The 12004-nt window shown below is 45.2% G+C and overlaps 1 protein-coding gene across 1 annotated transcript in view; it reads right to left on the bottom strand.

Moving 5' to 3' along the window:
• The window catches only part of LOC143105011 (cGMP-inhibited 3',5'-cyclic phosphodiesterase 3A-like), a 92672-nt gene that overhangs the window by 21247 nt on the left and 59421 nt on the right, over nucleotides 1-12004 (bottom strand). The window contains exons 3-4 of the mRNA XM_076269384.1: nucleotides 11683-11949; nucleotides 7379-7536 (exon numbers count right to left, since the gene is read on the bottom strand). Coding sequence (XP_076125499.1) covers nucleotides 7379-7536; nucleotides 11683-11949 — 425 coding nt within the window. The remainder of the gene's footprint in view (nucleotides 1-7378; nucleotides 7537-11682; nucleotides 11950-12004) is intronic.

Below are 12004 nucleotides of genomic sequence, written 5' to 3'. Positions count from 1 at the left end.
GCACCTCCTGTGACCACTCAACTACTCCTCTTGGTGACCTTGTACGAATCATGTAATGTGTGTGTGTGTGTTTGTGTGTTGGGGTGGGTTGTGGGGTGGGTATGTGTTTTCATTTCTGATCCATCTTTGAAATTTAAGCCTAACTGGAAGATAACACATTTAGCATACTGTCCGCGTTTGAAGTTCCACAAATTGGCAGGCGCTGTCAAAGGGTTTTTATTGTTTTCCCACCGAGCCATCGGGTATGGGTGGGGAGGGAGGGAGAAAAAGAGGGAAGGAGAGAGAAAGAGAGAGAGAGAGAGAGAGAGAGAGAGAGAGAGAATAGTCCCAGGACAGAAGCCCATGGAAAATCTCTCATAAAGAGACTCTGAAACTGCTCATTAACACAAAACAATCATTGCTCCATACATACACAAACACCGCACCTAATGAGGATGAAGTGCACTGTGTGGCTTACACTTGCGGTAAGAACGACCTCTGTATTATTTCCAAGGCCAATACTCAAAGCATTCGAAACATGCGCTCTATGAAAAAGCAAACCCTATGTCAGATTCAATCAATTTGATTGATAACTAATTTGTCTTGAGGTCATTGGAGTCCTTCACGTGGCATTATTAGTGGTATTTGATAGCTTGAGTGCATTCCAGGTGGGGTGGTCTCTGGGCCTTCCATGTGCCCCTCCCCCTCCTCACACCTCCACAGAGCCACCTGCACAGCAAAATAAACACCAGCTCCACGGCAACGCTGCCCCACGTGGTCCTCATCGCCGCCGAACCAACACAGGTTCTTATTACTAAACATCTCAAACTGAAATGCTCTGGAACCTTCTACTGTGGCAGATGGGATGTCATGCCAGCTGAACAAGAGCAGAACCACATGCTGTTGAAAACTTATTGGAGAAAATGGGCTTTCCAAGCACTCCACTTAACAATGTAGAATGAAGAGAAACCTAAATAGAATCTAGAAAAGTCCTTCTAGAAAAAAATTAGCTGTGCATCAGAGGATCTGGAGAACTCCATCTAGAAAAGCTGAGCTGTATATCAGAGGATCTGGAAAACTCCCTCTAGAAAAGCTGAGCCCCGCATCAGAGAATAATGGCAGGTGGAGGGTGCTTGAGTGTAGGCTGATTGAGTGAGTGTCGGCTTGACTATGATTGGAGCCCTAAGGGGTTGCCGACAGAATGGATGCTCCTTGACTTAGCTGTGTGCTCATATCACACATCAGTGGTGTAATTCTTTTTTTTTTAAAGTATATTTTTGGGCTTTTTATGCCTTTAATCAGATAGGACAGTGGAGAATGACAGGAAGCAAGTCGGGGGGGTCAGAAAGAACCATGGGGCGGGAATCGAACCCGGGTCGCCGGCGTACGGTGCAGGTGCCCCAGCCAGTTGCGCCACAGCTGGGGCCATCAGTGGTGTAATTCTGATATATATGTTGCCAGAGTGCCAAAGATGAATTTCCATTGTATGCAAATTCAGTAAACAATAACCTTTTATCTATGTATCTGTTTATCTGTCTATCTATGTATCTATTTATCTATCTATCTATTTATCTATCTATCTATCTATCTATGTATCTATCTATCTATCTATCTATCTATCTCAAACAGTCTCAAAAGTGTCTGTAGCATTTACAACAACAACAACAACACTATTATACATCAACATGTCTGTCCTTTTCCAGTTGAGTTAGCTACATGCTCATATCACACATCAGACATCAGTGATGCTATTCTGATAACACAAAAGTGTCTGTAGCATTTACAACAACAACAATAACAACAACAACAGCGCTATTATACATCAACATCTCTGTTCTCTTCCTCAGTTGTGTACAGCGAGCATAAATGTGCTGTAGCACTGAGAATAAAGCCTCACACTTAAACAAATACTTCCTGGTATTCCTCTGATGTCCTCACTGAATGTTTACAAATCATCAGAAGCACATGATGACTCCTAATAGTCTTGTCTTTCAGCTGCCTTGCTCGCACACTATCATTACTGGTTTGGGGGAAAGTGTATTGTGGCACACCATGATAAAGGATTTGCTGCTGCAGTGGAAGCCATTATTATCTCTTTTCTGTCAGGCCTTGGCGGTAGGCAGCCCCCAGACACACTGCGAACAGCCTGGTGGCGACACCGGCACTGAGACGTATCAGTCCGCCGGCCGCCAGCTGGCTCTATGGCACGGGGCCTCACAAGCGGAGAAAGATTAGGAGAGAACGGAGGTTTCTGTGGAGAAGGAGAGGGAATGTGATCCACCAGAGCGCTCCTTCCAGCGGTGGCAATACAAGCTTTTTCCTGGATAGCTGTCGAGGGAAGCCTGTGTTGTACTCTAGGTACAGAATAAATGTATTTTTCCAGTGCTAGGGATAGATAACAAAGATATCACTCAGCTATAAAAAAAAAAAAAGAATCACAAAAACAAATCTTCCTCCAAGCTTTTTTAATAGCCTCATCTTCAAGGAATTCATGCAATATTGCTTTTGAAGAATCTGACTGTTACACAAGGGCAGCTGGGGTTGTGTTAGCCCAAATGGATGAATCTGACTGTTAGCCAAGGGCCGCTGGGGTTGTGTTAGCCCAAATGGATGTTAGCCTTTGTTTGGCTGACGTTAATAGCGAAGCGCCACTTTGTGAGTGGTGAAAGAAGAGAGAGAAAATATCCCACAGCTTTCCGCTGATGTGCTGCACTGCCATTGAACCCTGTCTTGGCCATTCGCATCCATCATTGGGAAATTAAAAACACACACCAGTTTGCGCTTTTGTTTTCAGAAGGAAAGATCATATACTGGCTTAATACTGGAACACACACACACACACACACACAAACAAACACAGATGCACACTCAGGCACACACACACACACATTCACACACACACACACACACAAACACACACACACACACATACACACACAATCTTGGGCTCTTGGCAAAGTGCAGCAGGACTCGTAGGATTCACCCTGGAGCCTGAGAAAATTCCTGCAGATGCGTTGAACGGTGTTGGGGTGGAGCTTGGGATGGCTGGTAGGATGATGGATGAGCTGTGGAGAGGGGACACACACAGGGGGAGGCTTAAACACACAGAACAGAGCCAGGCCTAAGGCCCCCAGAGGAACCACAGAGACAGAGAGGAGAGAGAGAGAGAGAGAGAGAGAGAGAGAGAACCAGCAAGAGAGGGAGAGAGAGAGAAACGGTGAAAGAGAGGTGGAGAGTGGTGAGAGAAAGGGAGACAGAGAGATGGAGAGAGACAGAGGGAGAGAGAAAGAGAGAGAGAGGTGGAGAGAGGGAGAAAGAGAGATAGGCTGATGAAGGCTGACGGGACGCAGCTGAGCTGTCTGGCCCTGGTCAGCATGCTGCTCAGCTCCAGAGTACTGCATTATCCAGTCTCCTTTTGCACTCTGCTCAGTTGGTGAAGTATTCGTTTTTAAGCTCTCCGCCCATTTCTTAGATAAACTTGTCAGTTTGGGTGTCTGTGGTCATTTACAGCTTTTGATTGATTTAGGTCACCCTGGCATGTGGTCTTAAGTGCATGTGAACATGTGAGTGCATCAGACTTTATGTGCCTATATAAGCCTACAGTATACTATGTATACATTTATGAATTTGTGCATAATATAAGTATAAGTAAGTATATATACTCTTTTGATCCTGTGAGGGAAATTTGGTCTCTGCATTTATCCCAATCCGTGAATTAGTGAAACACACTCAGCACACAGTGAACACACAGTGAGGTGAAGCACACACTAATCCCGACACAGTGAGCTGCCTCCAACAGCGGCGCTCGGGGAGCAGTGAGTGGTTTTTGAGTGTGTGTATGAGAGAGCGAGAGAGAGATTGAGAAAGAAAGAGAAAGAGAGGGAGAATGTGAGAGAGAAATAATTGATGAGGAGTGTTTGAGGGCTGCAGACGGAGCCGTCGTGTTTCCCCTCTCGCTGTGCGTTTCCCCCCTGCTGCCCTCGTGACGCCAACAAGAAAGGCCTCTCTGCCTCGGCTCCCGCTGCCCTCGTAAATACAAACACTTTCTGGCAGAGGCAGAGCCATGGGGAGGCCCAGGTCAAAGGTCAACAACTGCAACGCCAGACACCTTGTCCATCTCCGCCCCCTCTGCAGGAGGCCTGTGTGAAAGGCACGCTGAAGCCAGCGCTGCCTTTTGCTATTGTGTGCTTAAACGTTTCTGAACTGCCAATTCATGGGACTGTTGTGTTCCTAACAGATGTCACAATCAACTCGTGGCACTTTCCTGAGCTTATGCAAGATTGATGGCAGTGTTTATCACAAAGGCGGCACGAAGGCTTTAAAAATGCATTTCATGTCAGTGTACTTTTTTGGGGAGGGTTTGGTTGGGAGGGGGTTAAAGTTACGGCATAAACTAAATAAAGTCACGAAGCAATATTTTCTAAAATCTGATTTTGGCCACGTTCGTATGTGGATCTAATCATTCACTGTAAGCACCAGTGTCAGAGTTCGTTGACGTAGCCAAAAGGTAACGTCAACCTGTCAACAGTGACCGATTTATCATAAGATACTGAGCCTCGCAACTGCAATCACTCATCAAACATTTCACAAAAAACAATCTGCGTCGGGACAGACAAATCAAATACAGGCCAAATATGATTGTCAGCCCAAATAGCCAGTCCAGTGAACAGTCACGGCCCGGACGCAGGCCTGTCTTTCAACATGGCTGCTGCTCCAGGAAGCCATTACTGCTGTTCATTTTTTAAACGCGTGGCCTGTTCAACACATTGAACACGACAGACACGTCTCTGCACTCTGCTGGGAGGGCCTGAGCAGAACAACACACACACGCAGGTTGTGCTCTGAGTTTGTACAATCACACCAGATGTGAGAGAACCACACACACACACGCAGGTTGTGCTCTGAGTTTGTACAATCACACCAGATGTGAGAGAACCACACACACACGCGCAGGCTGTGCTCTGAGGGCCAGATCTACGTACATTTGCAAACGTAGCGTTATCAGCGCCGTGGACAAACCGCAGATTGCGAATGCTGTCAGACCCAAGTTTCCGTCGTATTTATCAAACTAGTGTAAACTGCGCCTTTCTCTCCCTTTAGGGTTCTACACACAGTTGCGTTCCGTCTACGCATGCCAGTGGGTGTTCCCGACGGTAGCTATGCAAATGACTTAGTATAACCATAATTTGATTTGTTGGTGCCGTCCTTCGATTGGTTTGATTGGCCGGTGCCCTCTGCAACAGCTGAACTTCTCAACGCGAGTAACGGTAGAAACATGACGCAACAGACCCACAATTCAGTTTGGCAACGGATCACGTGAGCCCATGTAAAGTGAATGGGATGCGTCTCCACCACTGCAACGCACGCAACTGTGTGTAGGATCCGTTTCTCCGCCCATAAAAGCAATTTACGAACGTCCACAACTGAACGGCAGATCCTACATACAAGCGCAGTTGAATTAAGTTAACTGATGACAATATTAAAAAGAATCAGACGTTTAGCGATCATGAAATAATACCATACATGATAAGATGTCAAGAAGCAGGGAGATAATGAAGATCAGTAGTTTTACTCAAACCACTTGTGCACGTAGGCTATGGAAAATTGGTCAAATAGCAAGTAGGAAAGTTTAAGTGAATAAAGTGAAAGTAAGACATTCGAAAGGGCAACGAAAGTTAAAGTTGCTTTTGATAGTTCAAATACAAAACTGGTGCTCTAAATAGCAATTCTGTTGTTTTTGAAAGGTTCTTTTATTGACGCATTGAACTGCAATTTGGATTAACACCTGCTTTTACAAGGCGGAAGTATTTAGGTGCAGATTAGACGTGCGCTTTCAGGAGCAGTCTTTGTACATAGCGCGGAATACATAATTAAGCGCTCTTTACGCTTCCCCTCCCATCTTTTTACGCTAAACTCCCACTTTCCCCTGAATCCTCCCATGAATGCATATGCATGACACGGAAAACGCAATTAGCCATTTTCAGCTCCCGCGACAGTCAATTTGCGCTTTTAGATCATTGCGGCCTGTTGTACATACCTCACAATGATTTTACACGCACGTTGCGAAACAAATACGCCTGAAGTGGGCGCAAAAGCATTAGTACATCTGGCCCTGAGTGTGTACAATCACACCAGGGGTGACAGACGGCTGGAGTACAAAGGCACGGCGTGCTAAAGTATACAACCGCCGCACGGGGATCAGAGAAAGTGGAAGAGGCTCCAAAGCCCTCCGTCTCATAAGGCACGCCGTGCTGCATGAACATGTGATCACAACCTGTCCTCAGAGGCCTGAAAACCAATGTGTGTTTGTGTGTGTGTGAGAGAGTGTGTGCACACGCCCATCTCTCTGAGTGTACCCATGTGTTTCTGTGTATACTGTGTGTGTGTGAATGTGTACCTGTGTGTGCATATGTGTGTTTACCTGTGTGTGTGTGTGTGTGTGTGTGTGTCTGTGTGTGTGTGTGTGTGTGTGTGTGTGTGTGTGTGTGTGTGTGTGTCTGTGTGTGTGTGTGTGTGTGTGTGTATGTGTATTGGCATACTAATCACTCTGGCTTGGCTTTGTTTGCACAGAGGCGGTGTGATGCCATAACAAGCTCCATCACTGTGATGATTCAGAAGCAGGCTGTGTACACAAACCCCAGAGAGAGAGAGGACAGAGGAGCCATGTTTGGGGCCAACACCAGGTATAAACAAACACCTGCTACCAATCTCTTTCCCTCTCTCTCTCTCTCTCTCTCTCTCTCTCTCTCTTTCCCCTTCATCTCTCTGATTTCCTCTCTTCTCAGATATATTCTACCAATCTGGCACATTGAATGCGTCACCACTAGGCATCACTGGAGGACCCTGAGGTCATCTGAACGGAGTCATGTGATCAGAATGGCCACTCTGCTCTCCTCTCCCCGCTCGCATGGCTGAACGTCGTCTCAGAGGTCTCCCGAGCGACTGTTTGACTTGCCCCTCGATGGGCGGCCATTTCCCGCCAATGTCCCGATCCCTCTGCCCTCGGAGCGCGCCCACGTGCGCCGGCGTTCCTTCCAGCTCACTTCCCTTCCCCCTATTAGTGAAATTTTCTCGCAGCACTTGGCTGTTGTTGGGCGTCTCGTTGTCCCTCTTCCAGCCGAGCAGAGCGACGCGCCTTATTGGACACGCTGCAACAACATTCAACACGGAGCAGACGGATGCTTGGATTGGACCGTTTCAGCTGAAGAGAGACGCCCACAAACCCAGAGAGGGCGATCCAAATTCCAACTTTGCAACATTCACATCTCCATCACCACACCCATCCCCCATCGCCATCTGCACGTCTCTCCTCTCCAGCGTTTCAGTGGCGGCGGCACGACTACAGAGCGAGGGAGGGGGGGGGGGGGGGGGGGTTGGGGGGCGGACGGGCTGGCAGTACCTGCAGATGAGGGGTTCATGGTAAGGCTTGATGCTGGCGCTGCGGTCTCGCCGTACTGGTGCCGGCTCAATGGTGGGCAGCCCCGTGGCCGAAGTGGTGGTGGTCCAGGTGGACGAGATCTTCCGCAGCAGGCCAGGGGGTAAACTACGCTTCAGGCGCTACGCAGAGAGAGAGAGAGAGAGAGAGAGAGAGAGAGAGAGAGAGAGAGAGAGAGAGAGAGAGAGAGAGAGAGAGAGAGAGAGAGAGAGAGAGGAAAAGGAAGACAAGAGACAGAAACACAGTACACAAGACAAGACATCAGTATGACTGTAGAACAATCAGTAAACTACTACAGTACATGTAGTTAACAAGCAGGGAGCTGCATTACACTGTGCAGAAACCAAGTGAGAAAGAGGTGACATAGAGAGGATTCACTACTATAAATTTATATTTGATATTTATATTTATATCATATTTTATATTTATATTTATATTTATATCACGACTATACATATATATTTCTATACTTATTTACTGAACATTATCGGAAATTGTAATGAGCCAATTCTTATAATTAGTTTTTTTTTTTAAACATTTTAGTTTTAGAGTTCTACAGTACGTGTAGTGTAACAGCAGAGTGCTTGTATCAACCGCTGCTGAAATAGGTTTGTTGCATTGTTATGTATGCCAACGTGGGGCAAAATCGCACTTGCACTTTTAACATGCTTTAACATTAATCATCTAAATTCATGAGGCTACAGTAAGCTACTGACAGTCTACTGCCTACTGACAGGCAATAATGTCTGTGAAAGAAAAATGTCAACTGACAACATTCTTTCTTATCATGAGAGTACAGACAGGACACAGACTGTTTGAAATACAGCAAAGCAATGAAAGTTAAAAATGATAGGTTCATAGGTTGTCCATTTGGGTGGCGAACTCCTTGATAGACAGTCAAGCAACCACAAAGCCCTTACAGCAAGCTTTTACCACTACAATCGGCCATGGAAAAGAAGTCTTTCTCTCTACCCACCTCCCAAGACTCTCCGGAGAGCTGAAATCTAATTAAGTACTTTGCTATTCATTTGGCACTGCTTTCCTAAGGTCGTTTTACAAAGTTCCATGTCAAACTAAAAATACACAGGGAGCACTGAGATGGGCCTCAGAGGTCCTCTGAAGTGTATCGGTGCATCCCTTTGATTTGCCACGAGCGACTGGCGAGGCATGCAGAGGCACCGCGTTCCTTCGGGTAATGATCTCGTCGAGATGCTCTCTCTCTCTCTCTCTCTCTCTCTCTCTCTCTGCATTCACAAAAAATGGCATCCCTTGTGACCCTGTCAGGGTGCTTATCGTAATGTGACCCCTTCAACTAACCAAGAACCTCTGCACAACATTTTCACTGTTTTTGCTCCCAGATCTTTTTCCTGTTGACACAGCTGTGGAAATGGAACACAGCTCTGCTCTCATCAAGCCAGACATGCATGTTTTCTCTCCCTCTCTCTCTCTCTTTCTCTCTCTCTCTTCCTCTCTCTTTATCCTCCTCCTTCTCTTTCTTCCTCTCTATCTCTCTTTCTTCTCTCCCTCCCTCTTTCTCTCCTCCTCCTCACTCCACCTCTCTCTCCTCCTTCTCTCTCTCCCTCTCCTCTCTTTCCCCCTCTATCTTTCTTCTTCTCCCTCTCTATCCTCCTTCTCTCTCTCTCCTCCTTCTCTCTCTCCCTCTCTCCTTCTCTCCTTCTTCTCTCCCTCTCTCTCTCTTCCTCTCTTTGCACAGCATATACTCCAGTCAGTCGTGTACTTCTGAGGGAAAAGACGGACATCATTGGGACAGATGTCAGAGGACATGGATACGAGTCAGTGTCGTGACAAATCATGCTAATGTTCCATGGATACGAGTCAGTGTCGTGGCAATTATGTTCATGTTTCATAGATACGATTCAGTGTCGTGACAAATCATGCTAATGTTCCATGGATATGAGTCAGTGTCATGACAAATTATGTTCATGTTCGATGGATACGAGTCAGTGTTGTTACAAATGATGTTCATGTTCCATAGATACGAGTCAGTGTCATGACAAATCATGTTCATGTTCCATGGATACGAGTCATTGTCGTGACAAATCATGTTTATGTTCCATGGATACAAGTCAGTGTTGTGTGACAAATCATGTTCATGTTCCATGGATACGAGTCAGTGTTGTGACATGTTTATTGTTGTGTTGTAATTGTTATGCCATTGTGACATCTGCAAATCATTATCTGTGTGTTGCACATGCCTTTACTATAGACCCTTTCAACAATAAAAACAAAAACAATGGTTGAACGTTCTATTTGGTTCCCAATCTACTTCCTCTGCATTAAGATAACATATGGAATGTTAAAACGGAAGCCTTGTGGGGCCAACTATGATGCTGATAATGGAACTCTCTTGAAAGGGTCTATATCAGATGCTTCGTGTCAGCTATGGCTGTGTCAGACACTTGTGTTCAATTATTTTGATCACATAGCGCGGGAATGATGCCAAAAACCTCCCTTCCTACCAACCGGAGGATCCATCAAACATCATGTAAAACACCTACCAGCAAGTTCATTGCTTTATCATGCAACAACCTCTCCAGAGGTTTTATTTTTGGTGCATTTTGTCTGTTTGTTTGTCTTTAAACATAATTTTCTACTATCTTAGATTTTAGTTTCACATTATGTTGCAAGCAGTCCGATAAAATAGTGGCGGTCCACTACAAATTGTCTAACAGCCTTCATGCCATTTCAACTCAAAACACTTTTAATTTGTTAGCCTACTTTATAAACTTATCTAAGTGGCAACATTACAGCATTTAGGCTATGTTAACCTCAAGCCTAATATTCAAACTGCAGTCCGAGGGATGCATTTGTCCAGAAAACGTTGTTAAACTTAGCCTAGAGGCTAGGATACATAATCACATACTTGGAGATGATCTGAAGTGGGATGCTTCCATAACATACTGATTTAAAAAAGAGAAAATGTGATAAGCCTATAGGCCAGCATTTCTCATATCTCGCAGATAATTTGGTTATAGTCCTGTTTTGCAGATGGTTTTGTGCAAAGCAACTAGGCTACATTTTTACGCATAATAGTTTTAAGCAACAATAGCAATAGCTTATCACTAATAACGGCACAAATAGGCTAATGAATGTTCATTTATTGAAGTTTCAACATTGTACAGTGTTCCTACATGTATTCATGTTCCAACACAAGCCTACATGTATCCATCATGTTCCAACAGAATAAGTACATGTTGCACCAATTCTGGGCACATGTTGGTATGTAGGCTGCTTATAAAAAGGCAATATTCTGATACATGTCAGCAAGGCGGGTGGTATGACGTTTGGTGGACGATCGGTTGGTCGATCAGATGGACGGTCAGAAGGTTTTTGGCATGAATAGAGGCCTATCCTTTTTTTCTGCATGCTTTGCCCATGATTGTGAGGGTGTTTTACCAGCTGCCTGTAATCCTAAACATTTGATATTGAGTCAACTCCCTATTTAGACAATCTTGCTGTAATTTTCAGGTATGTGAATTGAGTCACACTGATATTAAGCCTTGCTAAGACAACACTGCAAAACTGCTTTTCTAACCAAGTGTGATAAGTCAAACTCTAAACTCGAAGTCAAATGATTTTATAAGAAGTGTCTTTATACTAAAAACAATACCAACTAGACTTTCTGATCTGAATGTAATATTAATAACACAGGTAGATAAGAAGTTTTTTTTTAAGTGAACATAGGGGTCTACGTCTGAATTCTACATTCTGTGAAACAATTAAAAGAAGCTATGAAAGCAATGCGCCTTTGTCTTCCTTAGCTTCTCAGAAACTCCAAGGACCCTTTAGTGAGGCCTTAAGCCCCATCCAGAAAGCAAGCGACTAACGGCAAGAGACCGTGTAACATTAATGTAATTCAGCAATTACAGGTGAAATAATCACTGGCCACGTGTCACAGGGCATGACAAAGTTAAAATAATTTTAACTCATTTTTTTTAGAACTCGAATTATATGTGAACTAAGCTTTACTTTTGGAATGGTGAGCCTTGTATGTGAACAGGCTTATATGTTTACTTTTGAAATGGTGCGCTTTATATGTGAACAGGGCTTTAATTTTGGAATGTGAGACTTATATGTGAACAGGGCTTTACTTTTGGAATGGTGAGACTTATATGTGAACAGGGCTTTACTTTTGGAATGGAGAACATTATATGTGAACAGGGCTTTACTTTTGGAATGGAGAACATTATATGTGAACAGGGCTTTACTTTTGGAATGGAGAACATTATATGTGAACAGGGCTTTACTTTTGGAATGGAGAGCTTCTCGCTCTTCTCCGTGCCCTCCTCAGAGTCGGAGCAGGCGTGGGCGTCGCCAAGGGTGGGCAGGGCCAGCTGACTCAGGCGTGGCCGGTGCAGTGGCTGGAAGGTGAGCTGTGTGCTCAGCAGGTTGCTGACGGCCCGCAGCGAGCTGCAGGTGTTAGCCGGCAGCGACGGGTCGGCGAGCAGGTCCGTGATCATGCCGTGGGCCTCCCCCATCACGCCGATGTCCACCGCCACACTGCTGCCCGAGGACTACAATGAGAGAGAGAGAGAGAGTGAGAGAGAGAGAGAGAGAGAGAGAGAGAGA

This window comes from Alosa pseudoharengus, unplaced genomic scaffold, assembly GCF_046254945.1.
Source record: "Alosa pseudoharengus isolate Yale_2024_CS ecotype anadromous, Long Island Sound unplaced genomic scaffold, YU_APseudo_1.1 YU_APseudo_1.1_scf_10, whole genome shotgun sequence".
In the NCBI taxonomy this organism is placed as follows: Eukaryota; Metazoa; Chordata; class Actinopteri; order Clupeiformes; family Clupeidae; genus Alosa; species Alosa pseudoharengus.
The sequence above is the reverse complement of the archived record's forward strand: the minus strand, read 5'-3'. Positions and strand labels throughout refer to the sequence as shown.